The sequence below is a fragment of the Lichenostomus cassidix genome, chromosome 4A (genome assembly GCF_008360975.1).
Source record: "Lichenostomus cassidix isolate B80296 chromosome 4A, HeHo_3.0, whole genome shotgun sequence".
NCBI lineage: Eukaryota > Metazoa > Chordata > Aves > Passeriformes > Meliphagidae > Lichenostomus > Lichenostomus cassidix.
Window position 1 is genome coordinate 1,472,852 of NC_139485.1, and position 24,170 is coordinate 1,497,021.

At 46.0% G+C, this 24,170-nt stretch overlaps 1 protein-coding gene across 1 annotated transcript; it reads left to right on the plus strand.

Annotated features, from left to right (window-relative positions):
- Positions 1-955: 955 nt before the first annotated feature.
- Positions 956-23,412, plus strand: LOC146437254 (phosphatidylinositol-3,5-bisphosphate 3-phosphatase MTMR8). Its single transcript, XM_085060006.1, has 14 exons — positions 956-1,068; positions 2,576-2,698; positions 3,596-3,758; positions 5,937-6,094; positions 7,677-7,805; positions 9,048-9,182; positions 10,953-11,085; positions 12,616-12,725; positions 13,650-13,775; positions 15,323-15,372; positions 15,958-16,158; positions 16,553-16,681; positions 17,521-17,647; positions 18,107-23,412. The coding sequence occupies exons 1-14, from the start codon at positions 1,045-1,047 to the stop codon at positions 18,335-18,337; spliced, it is 1,839 nt and encodes a 612-aa protein (XP_084916132.1). The 5' UTR covers positions 956-1,044; the 3' UTR covers positions 18,338-23,412.
- The last annotated feature ends 758 nt before the right edge of the window (positions 23,413-24,170 follow it).

Sequence of the window (24,170 nt, forward strand, 5' to 3'; positions counted from 1 at the left end):
CCTTTGGTTTTGGTTCAACACGAGATCACCAATTAAAACCTGTAGATTCTCAAGCTGCTGATGGGAATTTCTTGGCAATCCAGGGTTTGGGTTGGAACAAACCCTGGGAAGGTATTGCCCCTGAGGACACCAGCACTCATTGCAGCAGTGAACAGCAATCCCAGCAGCTCCCCGGGATCCGGGCTGGCTATCCACGAGAGACACCATCGTGCTTGGAATCCAAAACACACGGAAAACAGGACGAACAGGTGTTCCGAGCTGTGGGAAGTGTGACAAGTATTAACGTGATAAATGTGCCTCCCACCCCTTTCTCAGGGGGGGATGTTGTCAGCCTGCTGCCCATCGAGATGGCGCCACACACTTTGAGGGAAAAGGCTTTTTTTCCCCAAAAATATTGCCGGAGAGCTTCGTGAACGCCGGTGCTGGGAGGGAAAAAGACGCGGGGAGGTAGTGGGAGCACAGCAGGGTGGAGCGGAGGAGCATGGAGGGGAGGATGAAGCTCCATCCTGCGGAGGATGAGGAGGCTCCCAGTGCTCTCCGGGCACACCCCGGGGGCTCAGGACAAACCCCGGGGCTCCATGCACATCCTGGGGGCTCAGGGCACATCCTGGGGGCTCAGGGCACATCCCGGGACTCCAAGCACACTCCGGAGCTCCGGACACGTCGCGGGAGCTCCGGGCACACCCCGAGGGGTCCGGACACATCCCGGGGCTCCAGGCACACCCCCGGGGCTCCGTGCCCATCCCCAGGCTCCGGGAACAACCCCAGACTCCAAGCACACCCCGAGGGCTCCGGGCACACCCCGGGGCTCCCTGCCCATCCCCAGGCTCAGGGCACACCCCGGGGCTCCATGCCCACCCCCGGCTCCATGCCCATCCCCGGGCTCAGGGCACACCCCGGCGGGCGCTGCCCTCAGCGCTGCCCTCAGCCAAGATGGCGGCGGTGGCTGTGGCGCGGCTCTCGCGAGGCGGGCGGGGCGGGGCGGGGCTGTGGCGCGGCCCCTCATGGCGGCAGGGCAGCCCCTCACGGCGGGGCCGGGCGGCCATGGAGCACATCAGCACCCCCAAGGTAACCCCGCCGGGCTCCCCGCGCCGCCTGCCTTCGCTGCCCCACCGGGGAACGTCCCTCGCGCCCTCCGGACTGGGCTGGGCGCTCCCGGCCGCGGTCCGCGGTGTCGGTGTGCCGTGCGGGGAGGGGGTTTGGGTGGCGCGCTGCTCCCGAGCTGCTTCGGGGATGAGTCCGGAATGTTTGCCTTCTGTCAGAGCGCGGAGGTTCCCCTCAGTCCTAATGAGTGAAGCAAAATGTGCCTTTTTCTTTTTTTTTTTTTCTCCATTGAATGAAGTCAAACAGGAGCTCTGGGAATGCTGTGCTAAAAGGAATCACATTTGTTCAGGCAGCGTTTGTCTGTTTAATTTTATTTCAGCTGCAGTGAAGGTTGCTGTGTTTTGTTTAATTCTCCAGGACATTAGTTTGGGGATGCTCCTTACCCCCTGCCCTGAGGCACATTGCTGCTCCTGCATGTCTACAGTGCCCTGAAAAGGGCAATGTTATATTTTATAGTTATATCTGCTATAAACATGACCTGCTAAGAGGACAGCCCAGGCCTCTGCTCTCCTGCTCTCCTGTTTATTTGCTGAGATTTTCCATTATCGACTTCAGACCAACATAAGGAAGCTCACACATTCAGTACCCACAACTAATCTATCGTTTACTGCTAAAACATTTGCTTTCATCGTTCATCCAATTATTTTTTCCCATTATTTCTGCTCGATGGCAAAAGAAAATTTCCATCTGCTTTCATTAGGCAGCAAATAGACCAAGAGAAAAATCAATCCGATGTTGTGACATATTTTATTATGTCTGCACTGATGTTTTTTAAAGCTGTTTTTTATTAATTAGCTTGGTGTGGTTTCTGAAATGCACTTGGAGGTCAGGAAGTGAGTTACAAGAAGTAGCTACTAACAGGGAATGAGCAGTGGGAAGTCAGACTGGAAAGGACTGTTCCTTCCAGAGCAACATGTTGATCGCCCTGAGCACAGACAAGTCTTTCCTTTGCTGTTCTTTGTCTTGTTATTTCTGCAGCCTTGCGCCGTAACAAACAGGAATCATCTTGGCTGCAAATCCAGTAATCCTGTTAGGATTTGCTGGTGGTGAACCTTGCCTGTTTGCTTGACCTTTATGGCTTTAATTCATGGAGAAATAATTTGAGTTTATACTGTAAAGCTGGGTTGGTGTTGCAGGGGAGACTTAAATTCTTGTATTTTTCTGTCTTGCTCTATGAGTTGTATATCAGAAGTTGAATGAATGCAGTTCAACAGGTGGTTAGGTAGTTCTTCCGTCAAAATTGGATTTGGAGGAATTTCTTCCTGGAAAGGGTGGTCAGGCCTTGAAAGGAGCTGCCTTGGAAGGGAGGTTTGGAGTCCCCATCCCTGCACGTTTCCAAGGAACACCTGGACATGGGCTGGGTGACAAGGTGGGGATGGGGCACAGGTTGGACTCAGTCATCCTGGAGGGCTTTTCCAACCTCAGTGATTCCGTGTTTCTGCAGGGTTTTCATCCTGTTTCTTTGTTGCAGGTTGAAAATGTGAAGCTGCTGGATCGCTATGCTAACAGGAAGGCAGCGACCGGGACCTTGTACCTGACAGCTACCCACCTGATCTACGTGGATGCCTCTGCTGAAGTCAGGAAGGAAACATGGGTATGCTGTGGTGGAAACTCCCCTGGAAAAGTTACTTTGGATCACAGAATGGTTTGGGTTGGGAGGGACCTTAAAGATCATCCCATTCCAGCCGTGCCACGGCAGGGACACCTTCCACTGTCCCAGGTTGCTCTAAGCCCTGTCCAGCCTGGCCTTGGACACTGCCAGGGATCCAGGGGCAGCCACAGCTTCTCTGGGCACCCTGTGCCGGGGCCTCACCACCTCACAGGGAACAATTCCTTCCCAATATCCCATCTATACCTGCCCACTGGCAGTGGGAAGCTATTTCCCCTTGTCCTGGAAGTTAATGCTCTCACTTCCAGAATAAACAGGTTTGGGAATTCCGAAGCTGTAGTGATCTTTATACCATTTTGGTATAAAATGCTTCACAGAGACATCTGGTTCGGAAGGAAATGAGGACAATGGTAATGTGAGTTTATAGAGTTCACTCATGGAATTAGTGTCAGTTCAAGGAATGTAAAAACTTGGGTAATTTCCTATCTCAGACCCAATATACAAAACCACTAAATGTGAATTCGCAGCTTTTGGAAGTGCAGATTTAGCACTGAAATGAGCCTATTAATTCTAAGGTAAAATGGGAGTGACAGGATATATTTCATATGTGGGTGGAAGGAAAGCAAAGTGCACCAGGTAAACTGAGCTGCACATCTGTCTTTGAAAGTAATTTATGTATATCTATGTTTTCTCAGTCCTGCTTTAGTTCCCTGGGTTTTGGGTGCAGTTTGTTATGTTTGATAAATATCACCAATAAGCTCATTTTCTGCTGCTCCTTAGCTGCAGGAAGCATATATAGCTGATTGTATTACAAACATTCCATATCTGCTTGTACTGCTCCCAGCTATCAGTGATAAATGATACTTATTTCCTGTTTTGCAGATTCTCCATCACCACATCTCCAGTGTGGAGAAGCTGCCCCTGACCACAGCTGGGTACCCCCTGCTCATCCACTGCAAGAACTTCCACGTGGCTCACTTTGTGATTGGGCAGGAGAGGGACTGCCACGATGTGTTCACCTCCCTGCTCAAGCTCTCCCAGCCAGGTAGTGGGGCTGGGAATCTTTTCTGGGAATGTTTGGAATGCCCTAAGCTGAGTCCTGGGAAAGCTGTGCTGCCCCATGGTTGGGATTGGGAAGGAGAATGTGGGATCAGAAGCAGCTGCCACTGCCAGAGGTAATGGGAGGGCTCAGGAGGCTGAGCTCTGTGGGGCAGGACGTTTGTTTCCCAACTATACACAATCTTGGGAGCTGACAAGAAAGGTGGAGAGAGACTGTGTACAGGAGCCAGGAGTGATAGGACACAGGGAATGGCTTCCCACTGCCAGAGGGCAGGGGTAGGTGTGGTATTGGGAAGAAATGCTTCCCTGGGAGGGTGGTGGGACCCTGGCACAGAGTGCCCAGAGAAGCTGTGGCTGCCCCTGGATCCCTGCAAATGTCTAAGGCCAGGTTGGATGGGGCTTGGAGCAACCTGGGCTAGTGGAAGGTGTCCCTGCCCATGGCAGGGCAGCCACTGGATGAGCTCTTCCAACCCAAAACATTCTGTGACTCTGGCAATGGGAATGAGGTGGTCTCCCATGAGGAACTTTTGGGAAGCTGTTCAAATTTCATTTGCCTGGGTGTCAAATCTCAAACCTAGCCACTGTCAGTCACTTCTGTCACCCAGTTGTTGACTGTGTACAATTCTGCTCTTTCCAGCTGATCCAGGCATTCCCAGAATTCTGGAATCCCACAAAATGGCATCTTTGCTCTGTTTCCAGTAGCCTATTTAGGTTGCTCTGCAGTGTTCATTCAGTTGTGGAAGCCTTTGCTTCACCTTGCCCTGACTGGGAGTCACTCTTAGAGTGTGAGCCAAACATCCTCAAAAGCCTGTGGTCTCTTATAGCTCCAGCTTTTTATTCCAGCATGGATGAATCTTCAGGCTCTTCTTGCAGGACAGCATTCCACTGAGTTCCTACCTGGCTCCTGCCTGTGGCAGCCTCTGCTTTTGGGGTGCTAGAACCAGTATTTGCAGTTGTGTTATTACAGGGATGCCATTTGTAACTGCAGTTTGGGATGGTGTCACCAGGCTGAGGGAGGGGAGTTAGTGGCAGCAGGCAGCTCCTTGCTGGCCTTCACACAGGACTGGGCTGGAAATCCTGTAGGAGAAATGGGCTTTGCTGAGTTTGGGTATTTTAAATTGCTATTAAGGCTTGTGTCTATTCCCAGCATCCCCCTTGTGCTCTTTGGAGTTTCCTTAGTTCTGAAGTTCTCGCACTGATGCTGTAGCTGGCAGGTTTGTGGTGTTACATTCAAAAGCTGTCACTGCTCTTTGAGGTTTGAAAATTACAGGTTTAGGTAGTACCTAAAGCGTGGGAGGTGTCACTGCAGGGGCTCACACCAGCTTCTTTGTTCTCTACTTAACTGTGTAAATGCTGTAGCTCTTTCTTTTCTTCTGCTTCTGGATTTTAACAGTGATTTTTTTGTTTTAAGATGTCTCTGTGTGTGCTCCCTTCATGGATTTTTGGCAGAGCACATCGTTATTGATGATGTGCATATGTGGGATAGACAGCTCTGGATTACCTGCCCAGTAACCAGCTGCTTTATCAGCCTCTGACAGGTTTCCCTCTGTCTCTGGAGCTGCCTAGGGAATCGGCTGGATGAGTTATTGGATGGATTTGCATTTTGTGAGGAGAGAGAAGGAGATTGGGATGGTAAATGGGTATTTATCAGAGCCAGCCTGAGGCCTGTGTTGGGCTGACAGGAATATTCCAGACATCCCTCAAGTTTTCCAGGCTCAGAATTTGTTGTTGAGCAATGACCTTACAGGTGTGCAGGAGCTGTTGTATGAACTGTCCACAGAAAACAGATCTTTTAGTCCATGTTTTCATGTGTGGGTTAATGGTTGTGGTATAAATGTCATCTCTTGTGCTTACTGCAGTGAATTTAGGAGGAAATCATTTGTTCAGGAAAAATTACTTCTTCCAACTTGGGCTAAAACACTTTGTTACAATTAGTGTATCTCCCTGCATGTGGGAACTGTGTACTGGAAATTCCTGAGGATTTCAAGATGAATTGTCAGCATTTGGTACTACCCCAACCAAAACCCTATAAATATGAGGTTAAGAAGTTTTAAATACCTCAAATACTCCTCTGTAACATTCAGTTATTGATTTCTAGAAGTTTTGGACTCTCTGGATGTCTTTTCATCTCTAACTTGTTAATTTTTTTCTTTCTCCTTCCCAGTGAAACCCGAAGAACTTTATGCTTTCTCTTACAATCCCAAAATGTCCAAAGAAAACCGAGAAGTTGGATGGAAATTGATTGATTTGAAACTGGATTACCAGCGCATGGGAATTCCCAATGATTACTGGGAAATAACAGATATTAACAAGGACTATGAGGTAATTCCTGCCCAAAGGAGCCACTTCATGCAGTATCTCCTTGTTATTAATGACAGCCCTGCTGCTGCCTCGGGGGAGGAAGGAGCTCACTTGGTTTTAGTCAAAGCACATCATCTTGATGTGGAGTTGCAGATAATGATGCTCCAGGAGAGCTGCAGAGTCACCTTGTTGTGCTTTGATCCCCCTGGCAAGGGACCAGAGCCTTGTTTTTCTGCAGAAATGTCAAACCATCTGTTCGGCAAATTGCTAAGCCTCAAGTACCCTTAGCTGCTTTTGGTATTTCCAAAGCCTGTCCCACCCGGCTGGTGACAGATGTGGAGGAGAGAAGGAAATGGCAGCAGTTTGGATCAGTGGGGAATGAGGCAGAGTGGAGAGGGACTAAGGAAGGAAGGAAGGCAAAAGCAGCAGTGGGAAACAGACCTTTCTTTGCTTTCTCAGTTGGATCTTGCTGTGTGAGGGCTCTCTGTCATTTCAGTCTGAACTGGCTGCTGCTGTTTTTATATTCCCTGAAAGGCCAAGCTGGATCTAAAAAACATAAACCAAAAGCATTTGTCAGCAAGCTTGTTCAAAATCCTGTTCCACAGTATTTCCCTTCTTGTTCCCTCTGAGGCTGTGTACAGTCAGACCTGGCTGTTGAAAAACCAAATCAAGCAACTCCAAGGAAGACACCAACATATTCATAATCCTGAATCCCTTGCCCTGGCTCTCCACTCCCTTCCCCCTGTAGCTTTTTTCTACTTTAGTTTGGGTTGAAGAAATACAAGGCTTGGTGACTGCTGATTTTTCCTGCCTGTGTCTGCGGAGACCTGAATTGGGATCTGATGTGAGAGGTGCTGTTTCCAGTAGCTGATCAGGGCACCTGAACATGGCCATCTCAAACCATTAATCACTCCGAGGCTTTGCTTGCTGGAGTGGAACTCTCAAGTGCCAGTGCTTTAGAATGTCCTCAGGGTTTCCAGCCTGTGTTTTAGAATTGTCAAGCCTGATGTAAAGCCAGATTTGGAGAGCAGCTTATCTCTGAAGTCCATGCTGAAAGGACTGTGCTTATTTGAGGAGGAAGGATAAAGCTGCTCTCTGAGAGTACCACCTGAGAGCTGGAAATGCCTTTCAAGTTGCATAAGATTTAGAGAGAACTTTTAAAATAGAATTGTTCTTAATTTCTCTTTTTGTGAGAAGGAATGAGGGTGGGCAGGCCCTGGCACAGGTTGCCCAGAGAAGCTGTGGCTGCCCCTGGATCCCTGGAAGTGTCCAAGGCCAGGTTGGACAGGGCTTGGAGCAGCCTGGGATAGTGGAAGGTGTCCCTGCCATGGCAGGGGTGGGATGAGATGAGCTTTAAAGTCCCTTCCAACCCAAACCATTCTGTGAATCTAAATTAGAAACTTGCGTAAAATTTCTGGATTTTATGATTTTAAGAACTTCTTTTAATCTGCATTGTTCAGTGTAGTTTTTAGGTTCAGTAAAGTTGTTTTTCCTGCATAGTTTTCTTGAATACCTTGTAACCTAATAAGCTAAAGATGAATTTTTTATGAATTTCGAAGTGCTCAGTAGCAATATGTGGATTTTTTTCTCTCTTCCCCTTTAGGTTTGCAGCACATACCCTCCTGAAATCGTGGTGCCTCGAGCTGCTACCAGGGCAGTGGTGATGGGAAGTTCAAGGTTCAGGAGCCGAGGGAGGATTCCGGTGCTTTCTTACTTATACAAGGAAAACAATGTTAGTGCTTCACTGCCTGCTGCCTTGGGGGGGAGGAAAGGCTTCCCTTTCTGTCCAGTTCCCTTCTAGTGAAAGGAAAGAATAAGATAATTATTAGATTTGAGGCTTTTCACAACTGTGCTTTTTTTAAGGGCTTTCCTTCTGAGTTGCAGAATGACCTAAAGGCAAACACTTGGAATGCATCCAGAGCTGTGCAAAAAGCAGAAACTTTCCAAGCTTCCTGTTGGGAATTTTTTCTTAATCAGCTTTCGGCAATTCCCTCTGATGTGGGGTTTTTTAATCTCCTGCTTAGCTATATTGAATAATGTTTTATCAAGTTATATGTTGACTTGGCTGGATTTTCTTAGTATTGAAGAGGAGGAACCACCCTGAAATAAATCCCCCCTAGCTCAGAATAAGTGAAGGTTTCATTTTTTTTTCCACTGAAGACCAGAATGTAAATTTGTAACTTTGCTGCCTCAGCAGTGTTTCAGCTGCTGATGTTAGGAAAATTCTGTCACAGCCAAATTGTTGTTTTCCTGAGGAAGCGTGCCTTGACCTGGGCACTGCCTGGAGTTGTGCTGGAAACTAATGAAATTTCCTTAAAATATACCCAGTGCTGCTCTGAGTGTGCAACAGCAACAACTGATAAGAAAAACTCAAAAGAATGGTTTGGTAATAGAAACCAAATGGAAAACATGAGGAATTGCTGCCTTCCAGTACCTTCAGGAGGCTTATGGAAAGGAGGGAGGAGGATATTTATATGGCACAGTGACAGGGTAAGGGGGAATGGTTTTAACTGCCAGAGGGCAGGGAGAGATGGGATATTGGGAAGGAATTCCTGGCTGTGAGGGTGGGCAGCCCTGGCACAGGGTGCCCAGAGAAGCTGTGGCTGCCCCTGGATCCCTGAAGTGTCCAAGGCTAGGTTGGAGCCACCTGGGACAGTGGAATGTGTCCCTGCCCATGGCAGGGGATGGGGTATTTTGAAGGTCCCTTCCCATCCAAACCCTTCTGGGATCTTACAAACTGCTAACAACTGGGGTAGTGACCATCAGGCAGAGCACAGCTTCAGCCTTCTCATCCTCACCACTTCCAGCTGCCCAAACTTCTCACTTTGCCAAATGCCAGCAGCATTTCTGTGCATCCACCTAAGCAGCAGCTTTTCAGCAGGAGAAGCCAGGACAACTCCCAGTGTCCCTCCGAGCTGTTTAGGGTCTGTTGCCGTGGCTGTGGAGCAGAGGTGACTCTGTGTGTGTGTTGCAGGCTGCCCTGTGCCGCTGCAGTCAGCCCCTGGCCGGGTTCAGCGCGCGCTGCCTGGAGGACGAGCAGATGCTCCAGGCCATCCGAGAAGCCAACCCCGGCAGCCCCTTCATGTATGTTGTAGACACAAGGCCAAAGGTACCTCCATGGGGTTGGGGATGCTTTTAAAGCTCGGGTCTGAGTTAGTAGTGCTGTTTCCAGTTCATTCTGACACAGTTCTGCCAGTGCTGGGTCTGTGCTGTGTCAGGAATGCGGGATCAGACTCCTGGTTTGGGGTACAAAACTGACATGTGAAGTGCTCCTGAGGATCTGGCCCTCCTGGAGGATCCTGGGTTGAGGTTTGTGTTCAGGGTGACCTGGTGGAACTGGCAGTTGTGAACCTGGCTGGGACAGTGAAGCATTTTCCTGCAGAGTCCTAAATATGTGAAGTTGGAGAGAAGCCTCAGGATTCAGTGCCATGAGGCTGAAGTGCTTTTACTGGCAGACCTGGGAGGAAGTGGGGCTGGGAAAAGCAATCCCTCCCTTTTTTTTTTTTTTTTTTTGCCTTTTAAAAATAACACTCATGATGTTCTCATGATGAAGTTTAATACAACTCAGCTTTTCTGGTTTGTAGCTACTATTTGGGGCTAGAACTTGAGAGCTGAGGGGTTTATTTAAGATGATATTGAGGAAATATTTGCAAAATGAGATCTCTAATAACTGTCATCTTGAGAAACTGAGTTTAGAAATCAATTCCAATGATTCTCTTGTAAACATATGGATTAAGAATGTTGATAGAAGCCAATGAAAACACAAGGGTTTTCATAGCACACAATTATTGAAATGCAAAGTTTTGAAAGTGCTGTGATTATTTAAAAATGGAGCTTTCTGAGAATCTGTTTCGCTGTTCAGATCTTGCAGTTATTTTATAGAAACTACAGATTTAGTTAAACTATGGCAAGGGTAAGAAAGAAAAAGTCTTTTTGGGAAATTAGAGAATGTTTCACATCTTGTTCCAGTGTGTATCTTGGCTTTTGGAGTGGCATATCCTAGAGATCACCTATTCTGTAATGATATGTGCATTTAGAGCAGGCACTGCATGTTCTTTGGGTTCTTCCAGTGTCAAAGCTGTGCCACTGAAATCCATCACTGGTGGCAATTTTGTGCTAAAGCATTTGGTGACAAGGGGAGAATTTATAATTGGTGACACTTCTTCTAGCCCAACCTGTCACACTCTGGCAGAGCTGAAGCACTGGGGTTATTTAACAGTTCTAAAGGTGTCTGTACCATATCTGACTCTTCTCTTCTCTCCATAGAGGCAGATCTCCCAAACTGATAAGGGGGGGTTGAGCTGCTCTGTTTTCTGTCCCCACCAAAGATGTCCTGGTAGCTCTTGAACTGGTTTGGGGGATGGTTAGAGCAACTGGCTTCTTTTCTACTTCTTTTCTGCAGTTGCTGTATTCTTTCTGCTCAACTTGAATATTTCTATGTTTCCCTCAGGTGGCTTTATTTCCTCTGTGCATGTATGTCTGTGAAAAGCTTGGGAATTCTCTTACTATTTCTATACCACCATGTATGTATGTCCCTGTTAAAAATGCCTTTCCTGGTTTTGCTTTCGTGTGCTTCTCTCTGAATTTCCTTAGGGAATTTCCCAGTTAGGGCAGGCTTAAGGTCTCTGACAGCAGAAATTGGGGGTTGATACTACCCAAAGTAGGGTCTTAATGAGCCTCTGACTAATGAACTGGAGTAATTTTAATGAAACAGCTGAAAGAACTGTCTGGGAGGTGGGGAAGAACAGCTGAGCAACAGCTTTGTCCAGTCCATATTCTGGGAGATTAAAAAAATTCAAGAAAGACTTGTGAAACAGCCTCTCTGAATTTTGGGGTGATTTTCTCTTTCTTTTCTCTCTTGTTCCCTTGAATTTGCCAGTTGAATGCCATGGCCAACAGAGCTGCTGGGAAGGGCTATGAGAATGAAGATAATTATGAAAACATTCGTTTTAAATTCATTGGCATAGAGAACATCCACGTGATGAGGAGCAGCCTGCAGAAACTGCTGGAAGGTGGGTACAGCCCTGTGAGGGGTTTATCTTTCTTACCCCTTCTGGACAGAACCTTCAGCTGAATATCCAAATGTTCCAGGCACAAGTGTGTTCTGATGGAAGCAAAGCCAGCATCTTGATTTGTTTGCTGCATTGAAGTGGCTGGAAGTATTAATGCTGTTAAAATGCTTTCCTGCTTGACACTTTATTTGTTCTTGTGCTTGGTTTTATAGTGGGTCAAAAATAGCAACTAATATGAAAAATACTCCTTAATTAATGTGCCGGATTAAAAGAAAAAGGCTAAAGAAATACTACATTTTCTAATGTAGTATTAGAAGCTAAGACAGTCTCACAGTTGCATCACAACTTACTGAAAGAAAATCAACAGAGATTGTTCAAGAAATACTTTTTAGGGTTTGCTATAGACTATTTCAGGGTTTAACAGTATTTCTGTTGAAATACAATTTTAGCATGATCTTCCAAAGACTTGAATCTCATACATACATTGTTCTAACTTTTCATTTATTTGTGATTTCTTTTAACTAAACTCCTTTAGAATGCATTCCTGTTTTAATACATAAATTATTAAAATGCAGAGCAAGGCAAAAGAAACACCTGAGCATTGGGGATCAAGAGGCGAATCAGACCCAGAGTTTCACTGACAGAACTTTGGAGAAGTTCCATAAAGGTGCTGGCAGAGCTTGGATCAAACCAGCACACTCTGCTCCCTGCTTTCCAGCACTGCTGCCATCCTTCTGCTGCCATTCCTTGTGGAATGGGGCAGAGGAGATGCTGCAAATCCTTCTGCTTGGTGCCTGTGCTTTGTTTTCTATGATGCAATTCAAATGCTGGCATCCAAAATAGGAGTTTCATATTTTAGTAACCACCATAGTGCTCATCTTGCTTCAAAACAGTTGAGTAATTGATGCTCCCAGGTGGCCCTGCAGGATCCATGGTGACCTTGGACAAAAATGGGGCTGTTCACAACTCTTGAGTCCTCAAATGGCCTTTTCCTGGCAGATTTATTTTGTGGTGGAAGAAGAGGCAGAATAAATACTTGTTTGCTCCCATGTTCTTCTCCAGCAGTGATAAAATCTCATTCACTGGGGCTTATGGGCTGTTTCTGAACTTTATTACTCTCAGTATTTTCTGTGCTGCGTTTCATTAGAGCAGCTGAGTTGCCTTCAAGGTTAGACTTGTTATTTCTGTCTCTAAATTAGAGAGAGAAATAACTTCACATCTCTGCGAAGTGAGTGAGTGGTTGTAGATGTGATGGTGATTGAGAGTGAAGTAACAGCTCACTGCTGGAAAAAACACAGCTGAATAAATAATGAGTTACCCTTTAAACAAAGAGCAGGAGGAGATTTCCAGAGCCTTGAGTTCTCCCACAACCAGCAATTTTTTAGTTACGAATTTTAACTATGCAACCAGTATTTTATGTCCATTGGACATGATATTGCTGCAAGCACTTAAAGTTTTAGGAGAGCTAATGAGGAGGTGGCAGGGATGCTGTTCTGGGGTGTCAGCTCACTGCTCTGTGTCTGTTCCCAGTGTGTGAGATGAAGTCTCCCTCCATGAGCGATTTCCTCACGGGGCTGGAGAACTCGGGCTGGCTGCGGCACATCAAGGCTGTGATGGATGCAGGAGTCTTCCTGGCCAAGGTAAAGCTGCTCTCCAGCTGCAGGGGAGTTCAGAAATGCCTCCTGCTGTGTTAGGGACTGCTGCAAGGCTGGGAAGGTGGTTCTGGAGGGAAGGTGCTATCCAGGTTGGTCTCAGCTCTCCAGAAATGTTGGAGAACATAAATTGGTCATGCAAAGTGGAGGGGTTGGGGTGTTGTCCTGTGTCCTGTATTGTCACTGGGCTTATTAGAACTCATTTGAAACACATAAAATCACAAAGTGTGAATGAATGACCTTTATAAACCTTTCTGTATAGCAGTGCAAACAGCTCATAACCCTGTGCTCGTTATTTATTCACCTGCTCTGCTTTAATTGAGGGATTGTTTTGAGCAGTTGGGTTTGCCCTGGTTTTGTGTGATGTTACCAAATTACATGGTAATTTGGGTTATTCAACACAGTCCTCATTTCTGTGGCTTTGCAGGTCAGGCAGGAGGAGGGGAGTCACTGAGGAGTAGTAAAGGGTGTGTAGGAAATACGTGGTGAGAGTAGTGAGCAGTAAATACTGGTTTTCTCTCACCATTTCCCCATGTCACAAACAAGAAACTCTTCTGTTTCTCTTCTGCCTTAAGGTGCAAAAGGTGATGGGATGGGGGGAAGCTGAGATCAACTCTTCTAATTTATCTTGAAGTTCCTAATCCCTGGGTGTCCAACTATTATTATTTACTCATCCACCAGATCTTTTCCTCAAAGGAAGAGCCTGGGAATCCTTGGCCTTCCAGAAGGATTTGAGATCCCAGGGGCTGTTCCTTACCAGCCTGCTGCAGCACTTTGTTCTGGTTGGGGCTTCTCTTGATGGAATGGTGCATTTCCACGGGTCACAGGAGAGATAACAAACATTCCCCTGGGGATTTAGGTGAATGCAGGTGAAGGGACAGCGTTTAACTGAGCACTGTGTGTCGCTGGCAGGCTGTGAGGGAGGAGAAGGCCAGCGTGCTGGTGCACTGCTCTGACGGCTGGGACCGCACAGCCCAGGTCTGCTCCCTGGCTGGGCTCCTCCTGGACCCTTTCTACAGGACCTTCAAAGGCTTCATGGTAAGGACTAGCTGCAATTTCAGTGTCAACAGGCCCTCACCAAGTGGCTTAGGCCATTGCTTGGGACAAGCAGTAGGTGACCTACATAAAGCAGCTTTGATTCTGTAATGAGCTGTAATTGCTCTGAGCAGCACAGCAGCACAGCTGATTGACAATTCCCAAATCCTTGTTTCCTGTAATGTCTGCATGGGAGCCACTAATGAGAGATTTCAGGAAGGGATGAGTGAGGAGAGGATGCAGCTCTGGCAGCAATCCACCAAAAAGTGGGGAAGTTTGTCACAGGGGTCTCTTACCAGCTGGGACTGGAAATTGGGTGAACTCAGTTGTGAACAGGGCAGTGTGTAACTTGTCCATCAGTCAAATCTGCATAATTTCACACCTTTTTTAAGCCATTTCACATTAATTTGGCTGTTTTCTTCTAGTGCAGGCTTTTTCTCAATTTGCAGCTGTCCCTGCATGAATTGAGGGCAGTCTGTGATGTTTCTTTCCTGTCATCTCTTGTTAAATACCTGCAGAGCTGCTCTTTCTCAGGAGAGTTCCTTGTAAGAATCCCTGAAATCAGAACAATGCAGATTTTGCCTTCCAGTGCCAGGACTGTTTCCTTGCATTCCATCCTAGTTTTATTGTCACTGTTTTGTTTCTGGATTATACTGCAGCCTCTTAACAGTTCAAATTCCATCAGCACATGAAACATCTGCCCAGGCTTTGTCTCTGGACAATTCTGCATGAACTGAGAGCCAGGATTTTCCTTGGGAACAGGAGCAGTGACACACAGACACATCCTTGTCTGTCCTCTGACACAGTGGTTTGTAGGCACAAGTCCCCTGACAGAGGTTATCCCTGAGTGAATTCATTGTTTAGGAGTGCAAGAAATGGAAGCATTCAAAAAGCAATGTAAATTAAGTTTTCTAAGAACTGTTGTGAGTTTCTGCCTTCCTTCTCTTAATCTGGATGATGATATAATGATATAATGATATAATATTTATTATGATCCAGCAAAGTAATGATGGCTGCAGCATCAGTCATGTGGTTCCTTGTGAGACATCTGTAAGGAAAACACTGCTTCCTCTTATTTTCTACAATTATAGGGATCTGTTTAAAAGCAAAACTGCCACATAGTTATTCTGATTTCATCCTGAGCTCCTCAATACACAGCTGTGCTTCTTATATATTCCTAGCTGTGTGTTAAACATATGTTAAATTCCAGTTACTGAATATCACAACACTCTTTTCCAAATTAAATAGCATAGTGTAATATTAAGCTGTTAATTTTTTGAGCTCAATATATTTATATATTATGATTTTAACAACATAGAAACTCCCTCCAAATGATACTTTTGAAGTGAGTTCTGATTGCAGCAGTGCCATTGCCTAGGTAACTGTGTAATCTATAAATCACAATTCCTGTTTCCGTTGATTTCTGGGGATATATTTAAAGCAATAGGGTCAGCAGGTTGTCAGCTTTTTAAGCTTTAACATCAAAGGCTTCATTTTGCTTTTTTAACCAAAGTAATGCTCTTTCCTTAATCCCTGTTTTGAACCTGCAGGTCCTGATAGAAAAGGAGTGGATTGCAATGGGCCACAAGTTCTCACACAGGTGAGAGGAGCACATTCCTTGGGGGAGTGACTGTGAAACCAAAACTGTTTTCAGGTTTAGGGGCTCCCATGAGAAATTGAAATGAAAAGGAGAACATTTGTAAAATGCTGGTGTTGGTGACATAAAGTCAGTGCCTGCTAAGGCTGTTATTTCATCACTGCGTTTTTAATTACTTTACAAAATCATTGTTTGAATTCTGGCTGTTTTCCTACCTGCAAAATTGTATTATTTGAGGAGTGCTTGGAATCACAGGATCATTAAGGTTGATTTCCATGATCATGAGGTTCAACCATCAGCCAGCACCACCACCAACCCATGTCCCCAAGTGCCACATCCACACATTTGTTGAACACTTCCAGGGCTGTCCCCACCCTGGGCAGCCTTTTCCATCCACAATGCTCCAACAAGACCTGTTAATTCTCCTGCAGTCATCTCCTAGAAGATCTCAGCTACTGATTTTTCAGGACTTTTCCCAAATTCAAAGCATAAACTTGACCTGGAAGAAAACTTCCACCTGTTTAATGGTGAGGGGACATTTTGTGTTGGGTGCCAGAGGATTTAAGCCTGGTTTTTGCATCTCTCTAGGTGTGGCCATCTGGATGGGGACCCCAAAGAGGTGTCCCCTGTGTTCACCCAGTTTGTGGAGTGTGTCTGGCAGCTGATGCAGCAGTTCCCCTGCTCCTTCGAGTTCAATGAGCGCTTCCTGCTGGAAATCCACGACCACGTCTATTCCTGCCAGTTTGGCAACTTCCTGGGCACCTGCCACAAGGAGAGGGAGGAGCTCAGGTGAGCTGGGGCTTTGGAGAGCCACCAGGCCACAAATCACCTGGACTGTCAGAAAAAGGGCAGCTTGTTTTATGGAATTGGAGATTAGGGTAACATTGTCTTGAGAGATGGTTATGTTCTAAAATGTGAGAAAAGAATGGATTAATTATATCACAAAAGAAGCTGTTGTAGTTTGGATCACAGTAATAACTTGGAGAAATCCTTTCTGGACAGGATAGTATCCAGTTTAACACATTTTAATTCCTCAGTGATGTATCTTGTGTGTATGACATCAATCAGATCCAGCATGAAAATAATTCTTAGCTCCCTTAATCTAATTCTGCTCCAAACAGCTGCAGTTATTAATGCACTTGCTGCTTTTTTTTAGTGATCAGATGTTCTTTGTACTCGACAGAATCTTTGAGAAGACCCATTCTCTGTGGCCTTTCCTCTTACAGAGGAAGCAGGAGTTGAGAAATCCTTTGTACAGAGGATTTACAGCTTACAAAGAGCTTCAACCAAACACTCTACCTTTCAGTTTCCAGTAAGTTGCTCAGTTAAGAAGGGGAAGGAAGGGGACATTTCTTTCACTGTAATGTAGATTGACAACTCAAGTTTAATCAAATAAATTTGCCCTGATTAGCTTGGTTTATTTTACCTTTCCCCTGCATTCCTCAGCCATAAACTAAGAGGAGCAGTGCAAAGGTTAAATAAATTCAGATGCTTTAATTTAAAATAATATTTTTATTTTGGTGTTGAGAAAGAGGGTGGGGAAAGGCAAGGAAAAGCAGAACTTCAGACAGAACCACACACCCCCTGACTGCTTGCTCTGTCACATTTAAGTGTTTCCAAAAGTTCCTCTTTTCCTCCTTTTTAATGTATATTAAGGAAGTCTTCCAAGCAGGAATTTTGGTGCCCAGTTCAGGGTGTTTTTCCCAGAGCAGGTTCTGGTTACCAGGTCTGTTTCATTGCCCAGGGTGTTACAACAGATCTGGGGAGTTTTGCTTTGTTTCTGCCTCACTCCTGGGCCCTGCTGAGAGAGAGGAGGAATGAAAATGTGTATTTAAGTGCTGTGTGTGCAAATAAAAGTTGTGAGGTTGGACAAACCAAGGGCTGGAAGATGAGCTGCCCACACTTCCAGTAAAATCTGCTATTTTAAAAAGTGTATTTTCATCCTATTCTAATTATCTACTGCCAGGATAGGCATAGGCAAGGATAACTTGAAGGAAATTTGCACATTGCTACTAAATTTTATAATCCATGGCTGTGGCAGTTTTTAAAACCAACTCCTAATCTCAGTGTATTGAAAATACTAACCAGCATCGAGTTTGTTGGCAGTAATGTCCAGCTGAGCCCTAATTCCCATTTTTTGCCTGTTCTGAGGTTCTGGTGTGGGATGTACAACCGCTTTGACAAGGGGATGCACCCAAAGCAGTGTGTGCTGGACCAGCTGCTGAGCTGCATGAGCCAGAAGGTGACACTGGAGGACAATGCATCTGAGCTGGAAAACGTGAGGCACAAAGGGTTTCACACCACCTGCTGGGTTTGGGAAGTGTAACTGGGATTAGAATTGACACTGGAAAGTTGTTCAATGAGCTGGTGAAAGTGAGGGGTTCAGTGAACAAAGCTCTGCTTGCAGTGAGTGTTAAAAACCCCAAACAAACTAAAATACAGTATCTAAAATACACCAGTGAGAAATTATCAGTGTCCTTTGCCAGGTTAATGTGAATGCTGAAATCTTCAGCTTTATTAATTAAACACCGATATTTGTGTCAGACATGGGAGGATCTGATGGGAGGATCTGTGTCCAGGTATTTCTGACGTTCATGTCAGACATGGGAGGATCTGTGTCCAGGTACTTCAGTGCTGCAATGCAGAGCTGGAGAGGAGGCCCTGGCACAGCTGAGTTTTGTCCATCTCTGCCATCTGGGTACTAATGATTTGTCTTTCTGCCTTTCTGTTTGTGCAGAAACTTCCTTTCCTCGACGGCCCCTTGCCCAGCGAAGGCTGCTCCTCACCTAAGGCAGGAGCTGCTGCTGCCAAAGGCCCAAGGCCTCCCCAGGACTGTGGAGAGGGAGCAGCTCCTGTGCTGAGCAATGGTCCCTCCCTGGGCCACCAGAAGCACAAGGAGAGCCCAGCCCAGCCCCGGGATCTGCTCGGAGCCTCCATGGAGGATGGCAAGGCTCAGCACCAGGGATGAGCTCTGGGAGTCGCTGGCTGAAGCTCTGGTGGGAGCTGGTGCAGCCCCCATTTCCAGCTGAGTGTGAGTAGGGCTGTGCAGGGCACACATCTCCCTGCAGCTCACATGATGCAGAGCTGCCCAGGAGGCTGCCTGGCATTCCTGTAAACTTGGCTTTCAGTGGGAACACTGGTATTCCTGAGGTTCATGGCTGCCTGCCAGCACTGGTGGTTGAGGCTGGAAGAAATCTTGGCCAATTCCATGAGGAGTTGGGCAGTGTTTTTAACTGCAGGAGGATGGATGCAAATCCCTCTGTTCTCAGTGGTGGTCCAAAGTCATCTTAAAACGAGAAAAAATTCCAGTCCATCTTCAAATGATAAAAAAACCCCAACCTTCCTTAGCTGTGAACGAATCTCTGCATGGACCCTTGCCTTGTAGCAGAACTGATCCATGTTTTGTCTCCTATGCATATTTGTTACACAAAACCAAACCCCTGTGCCTTTTCTGAGACTGTGTTGATGTCCAGCCAGGCCATTGCTGTGTTTGCTGTTGGAGTTTGGAGTGTAGTGTTGGGTCCTCTCTGTAGTCAGTGTTTTTGAGGAGGTTTTCACCTGCTGCAGCTTCTCCAGGGTTTTTGCTGATCCCCTGAGTTCAGTAGCTTCTTTCCAAGCTGATCTCTTGAGGAATAAGCTTTTGTGGACCTCCTTGATTGATGGGAGTGCAGCAAGCCACAGAGCCAGCCTGTAACACGTGGATTTGTGATAAGAGGGAGGATTAGAAATGAGGAAAGACAGGAGAAAATTTAGGTGGAATTTTACTCTTATTTTATGATCTTGGTTAAACTGAAGCAAGAGAATAACTTTTCTAAGCTGGAATCATTGATGAGACAGCAGTTACAGATGGGTTATGTTCTGTAACTGAAATGGAGCTTAAAATGATTAAATCACTTGCTGAGTGATTCAAGGGAATGTTCAAATTCCTGGGACTTTAGAGATGTTTGTCTGTCTCATGAACAGTATCTCTCATGGCAATGAACTGTGTAAGAAACAAAGCAGAAGCAAGGACTCCTCTCCCCAGGGATTGGGTGTCCCAAATGAGTGTTTAAAGGTCACCCAAACAATCCTTGGGAGAGGCATCAGCAAAAACAGATTTCATATAAAAAACTGTGACCAAATTCATTGGCAAGGTTCACTGTTACTTATTAAATGGTTACAGCACACAGAGATAAACCAAAATTAAAAAATCAAGCAATCTAAAACTAAAATCAACCAGTGTGGAGGCTGGGGATGGGAAAAGGGTCAGGATGAAAAGGAATAAGGAATAATGAAAAGGACTCAACCTCCTGCTGAGTCACGAGGTACTGAGTGGACCAACCTGTGCCAGACTGAGCTCTGGGATTATCAACAGTTGAGGCCTAAAGGTTTCCTGCAATCAGAGAATCAGTGGCAGCACTTGAGCTTAACAGCAGTGAATCAATAGGGAAGGAATTGAACAAGGGTTTTATGTAGGATTTCCTATAAGCACAACAGGAGCTCCAGTAGAGGCTGAACTTACACATCTGAAGTATTCCAGAATCCAGGAGAGCAGCATTCCCAGTACTCTGGATCTGGCACAGCCCTAAGGAGCAGCTCCAGGTGTATCCCTGGGAAAAATTCCCCTCGAGTTCCCTGTAAGAGAGTCATAAGAGAGCTGGTTTTAGTCAGAGTCATTTTCCAGCCTGTGCAATTTGGGTCAATATCTTCCTTTGAAAGGTCAATAACAAAAATGTTCCACTTGGGTTATTATTCAGGCAAAAAAAATCAGATTGTGGCTGTTGCTTGAACCTAGGAATTTGCTCTCCAGCCCTGGGAGCAGCCAGTGTTCCTGATAAGCTCAGGGAGCTCAGCCTGGCTGCTGCTTTTCAAGCTAACTTCTGAGATCATGGTGTGGATATTGCAAACCACTCCCAGCAAAGCTGTGCCACTGTCCTTGTTCTGTGCTGAATTGCACAGAATATCCCCATGTGCAGCTTTATTCAGGATGCTTCTCTGCTCTCTTCTTAATCTGTTGTTTTAATTAGGTGCTGCCGGTAAGTTTTCAAATCAGTTTCTCTCTTTTATAGAGTTTGGAAGCCAACTGAAAATATTTGAGTCTTCCCAATCTCCTGTAAAAGTGGAAACATTCCATTATAACACCAGAAAATGCAATAGCTGTGCTCATGTGCTTCTAACCCATGATGAAATCACTGGGTAGGTCCAATGTCCAAAACCCAACTAAATACTCCCCTGAGGGACTCATTTTGGGTAAGAAAATATCTATTTCACAAAGCACATCAGAAGACCCAAGGGAAAAGAGAGGATTGAGTTTCTCCACTGCCTGGAATGGCAGAGGAGAAGTTTTTTAATATGGAGGATTTGTCAGACTTAAACAGAGTTGTTATGAAGGAGTGGGAGCCAAAGGGGTGAGTGATTAAAAACGAATTTTCTGATCACTTGAACACTGACCCAGGTGTAACTGCTGGATCAGCCCTGTCTTCCCAGGGTGTAGTGGGTAACATCCCAAATTCTGAGAGATAATGGGACATGAGGCCAAGACAGGCACTTTTTAGGACCAATTATTCTATGGATCATCAGTTCTTTTAATATCTTTAATATATTCTCTAATTTTCATTAGAGATACAAAACTGGAGAGGATTTTTACTAACTACTGAAGGGTTTAAAATTGCCATGGGTAATTATTGTATAAATCCAGCTTGCAGAAGGTTTCTGTCAATATTTATATGTTGCCTTGCCTTTGGCATTGCCGTTGGAGGAGTTTAAGAATCTTTCCTTATTCCTAAAACTGATGTAATAATCTTTCCTTATTCCTAAAACAAGACTATAGTGTTACTACAGGTGTGTGTAGCCAGCACCAGGTTACTCAGACACTGAAAGTGGTGTAAGCTTGGAGTAACCTTGCTGCTTTTAACTCCAGTGACAAAACAATGGGTGGCAAACCAGAGCCAAACCCCAACGTTAATGTCTTTTCAACCTCTTGCATTTCATGTGTCCAGGCAAAGGCTGCAATGCATTCCCAGTCTTTCTGCTGGTGCTGTAATTAATTTAGGAGCTGGAAAAGATTCCAGGGTTTCCTCTCTTTCCACGAGCTCCTGGTTTGAAAACCAAGGAACAAGAAGCTGTTTGGGTTTGGAGAGCAACAAGGAGGAGCTGTTGAGGGCACTGCAGTGTCCTGAGCTCAGGTGGGATGTGCTTCCCAGAGGCTCCCAGAAAAGCTGTGTTCCCTGCTCCTGGAGTGTCCTGACAGCAGGGATTGGAGGCTCTGTTCCTGGGAGCAATGGAGTTGTTACATGGGAATCTGCTGCTGCAAGCCCTGTGCTGGGCTGAGTTACTGCAACTTATTTATTCCTAAGATTCACAAATCCCTGCTCTGTGAGGTCACAAATCCTGGTTTTATTTGGAGCTGTCAAGGGAGCAGTGCTACTTCTTTCCATTTGGATTGCTGTGACTGGGAGAACTGGGAGGGAGAAGGGATCTGGTTTGCTGCAGATGGGCTCTGGTTGTGTAAAACTCCCTTCTGTGGAGCTCCTCTTGCTTCTCCAGGACATTCCATGGCTTTACCAGGACATTCCATGGCTCCCTGCCTGCTGCCAGTGTCTCCTGTGCTACAATCAGGTGTAGCCTTGCAGTGGGCCTGTCATATCCTGTGTTTAAACTCCTTTGAAGCACAAGAGGGACTCGTGGAGCTTCATTTGAAATGTCTTTAATGTGAACTTCATTCTGGTGGGTTCTTAAATTGGGTTTTCTTCTGCAGTTGACATCTGTGGGAGAGAAAATCCAATTGGTGCTGTTTGCAGGGAAAAAGGAATGATTGGGTTGTCCATAGTTTTAGTTCTCCAAGGCCTCTTTAGGAGTAAGGAAAAGCAGTTTGTGAAAGCTTTAAGGTATGATTTACTCCTGGTGTGTGTCTGTGCTTAGTGATTGCATTTCCAAGGTAATTCCTTGGAATAAAAATCCACCTGCTCTGCTCCACAGAGCCACCCTAACAGGGATGGAGGAGGAGGTGAGCTTGGAGGGAGCTGGGAAGCTTCAGGAACCTTCCAGGTTCTGGAGAGTGGGATTTGTCAGGAGCTGAAGGTGCCCAGAGCTGCACAGGATCTGCAGGTGGGAATGCTGGTGTTGAGGAGCCCTGGGGCTGTTGTTCCCATCAGCTCTGGATGCAGTGAACCCTCAGAGGTGCTCCCAAAGCTGAGGCACCCCCAGGAAAAGCACTGGAAAGGGAAGAGCTCCTGTTGCAGGCACTGCTGCTCTTCAGCTCCTGCCCAGCCTGGCCTTGGGCAGCCTCAGTCCCCACAGGAATTTCTTGGCACAATGCAGTGCTGGATATCCAGGAGTGACCAGGAGAATTCCAAATGTGTTTTCCTGCCATCCCGTCTGCTCTGTGCTGAGGTGGTTTTTATAGGGACCTAGCCCAGTTATTCCTGCTTTCCATCCATCCCTCACGCACATCCAGGCATTCCCTGGGGGGAAGAACCTGCTCTGAATGTACTATTTATGTTTTAATTATCAGCCAGCACTTGATTAATTAGCTGAGGAAGCAGGTGATGTTCAAGCCTCTGTTTGGGACCAGGTGGGCCCTTCATTAGGGCAGGTTTGCTAATGACATTAATTGAATGTGTCCTCCTGGGAGCTGCAGGAGCAGGGCAGGGTCAAGGGCTTGTTGTATCTCTCTTTTTCCATAATTCCCTGTGTTCCCATCTATTTAATGTAGCAGATACTACTGGAGTAACAGCACTGGATCCCATCCTACAGCTGCATTCCCTTGTCCTCCCCAACCCCATCCTTGTAGGAATGTCCCTAACCCCGTGTGTGGTGCTGGCTGGCAGTGTCCCTGTTGCTGTCTGTGTCTGTGTCACTGCTGAGGGACATTTGTGGGTGACAAAACCCCAGTTTGGAGTGTGCCACTATGGCTCTGGGGCTCAGTTCAGTTCCTGCACTGCTTGAACCCAGTCTTGTCTAGAGGAGAATTGTGTCCTTTCTCTCTGTGTTTGTCCCATGGAGTCTCACTTGTATTACAGGTATTTTTATTCCCTACAAAAATAAACACCTCGCCTTTTTAAAGGAAGTGGCTGCTCTGTTTATTGGGTAATTAATTAACTCAGAACTTCACACTTGGAAAGGTGAAGTCAATTAAAGGATCCTAATTAATGAAGTGAGTGTGGAGCCACTTCCCCTGTACAGAACAGAGACTGGGTGATCGCCCTGGTTTGGGGGGAATGGGGGGTGCAGGGTCTTAAAAACAACCTGAAAAAGTAATATAACGGGAAAAAAGGAATACAATGAAAAAAAAAGGAATATAACCAATGGAACTGTATTAAATCTTAGTGTCTTCTGTACTCTGTGCTACTCTGGAGGGGTTTTATTTAGATTTTTCTTTCTATATTAAACCCAAGTATCTTCTCAGTGTTTCCTTCCTCCTGGAGAGCTCTGTCCCTCACCCACCTGGCCACAGCTGTCCAGACTGAATTCCAAAACTTTCTGAGGAGCAGCCAGAGCTTCTGGAAGGAGCTGAGTCCAACCTTTGTGGGTCCAGTGAAGAGATTTTTTCTCATGGCTTCCGAGTGAAGAACCCACAGTCCACCTGCTGATGGAAAATGCTCTTTTATGCCATTCTTTTTAATCATGGATGGTGAGGTGGTAAAGTTTTTGAGTGCAGACAAACTTGAGTGAGCTGGGAAAATGCTCAAGGGAAATTGCAGGTACAAAACTTCTCTCTGAACCCCAGGAACAGACTCCAGACCCATCACCCAACCCCTGAGGAATATATTCCACCTTAAAAATGGATATTTTCTGTATTTTAAGGCAATCAAACAGGCCTG

What these genes read in the sequence shown, in the direction of transcription:
- LOC146437254 (XM_085060006.1), top strand. Translation starts at nt 1,045, where the DNA reads ATGGAGCACATCAGCACCCCCAAG. An exon ending in AAGTCAGGAAGGAAACATGG is followed by an intron (nt 2,699 to 3,595) that starts GTATGCTGTGGT and finishes CCTGTTTTGCAG; the next exon opens with ATTCTCCATCACCACATCTC. An exon ending in TTGTAGACACAAGGCCAAAG is followed by an intron (nt 9,183 to 10,952) that starts GTACCTCCATGG and finishes TGAATTTGCCAG; the next exon opens with TTGAATGCCATGGCCAACAG.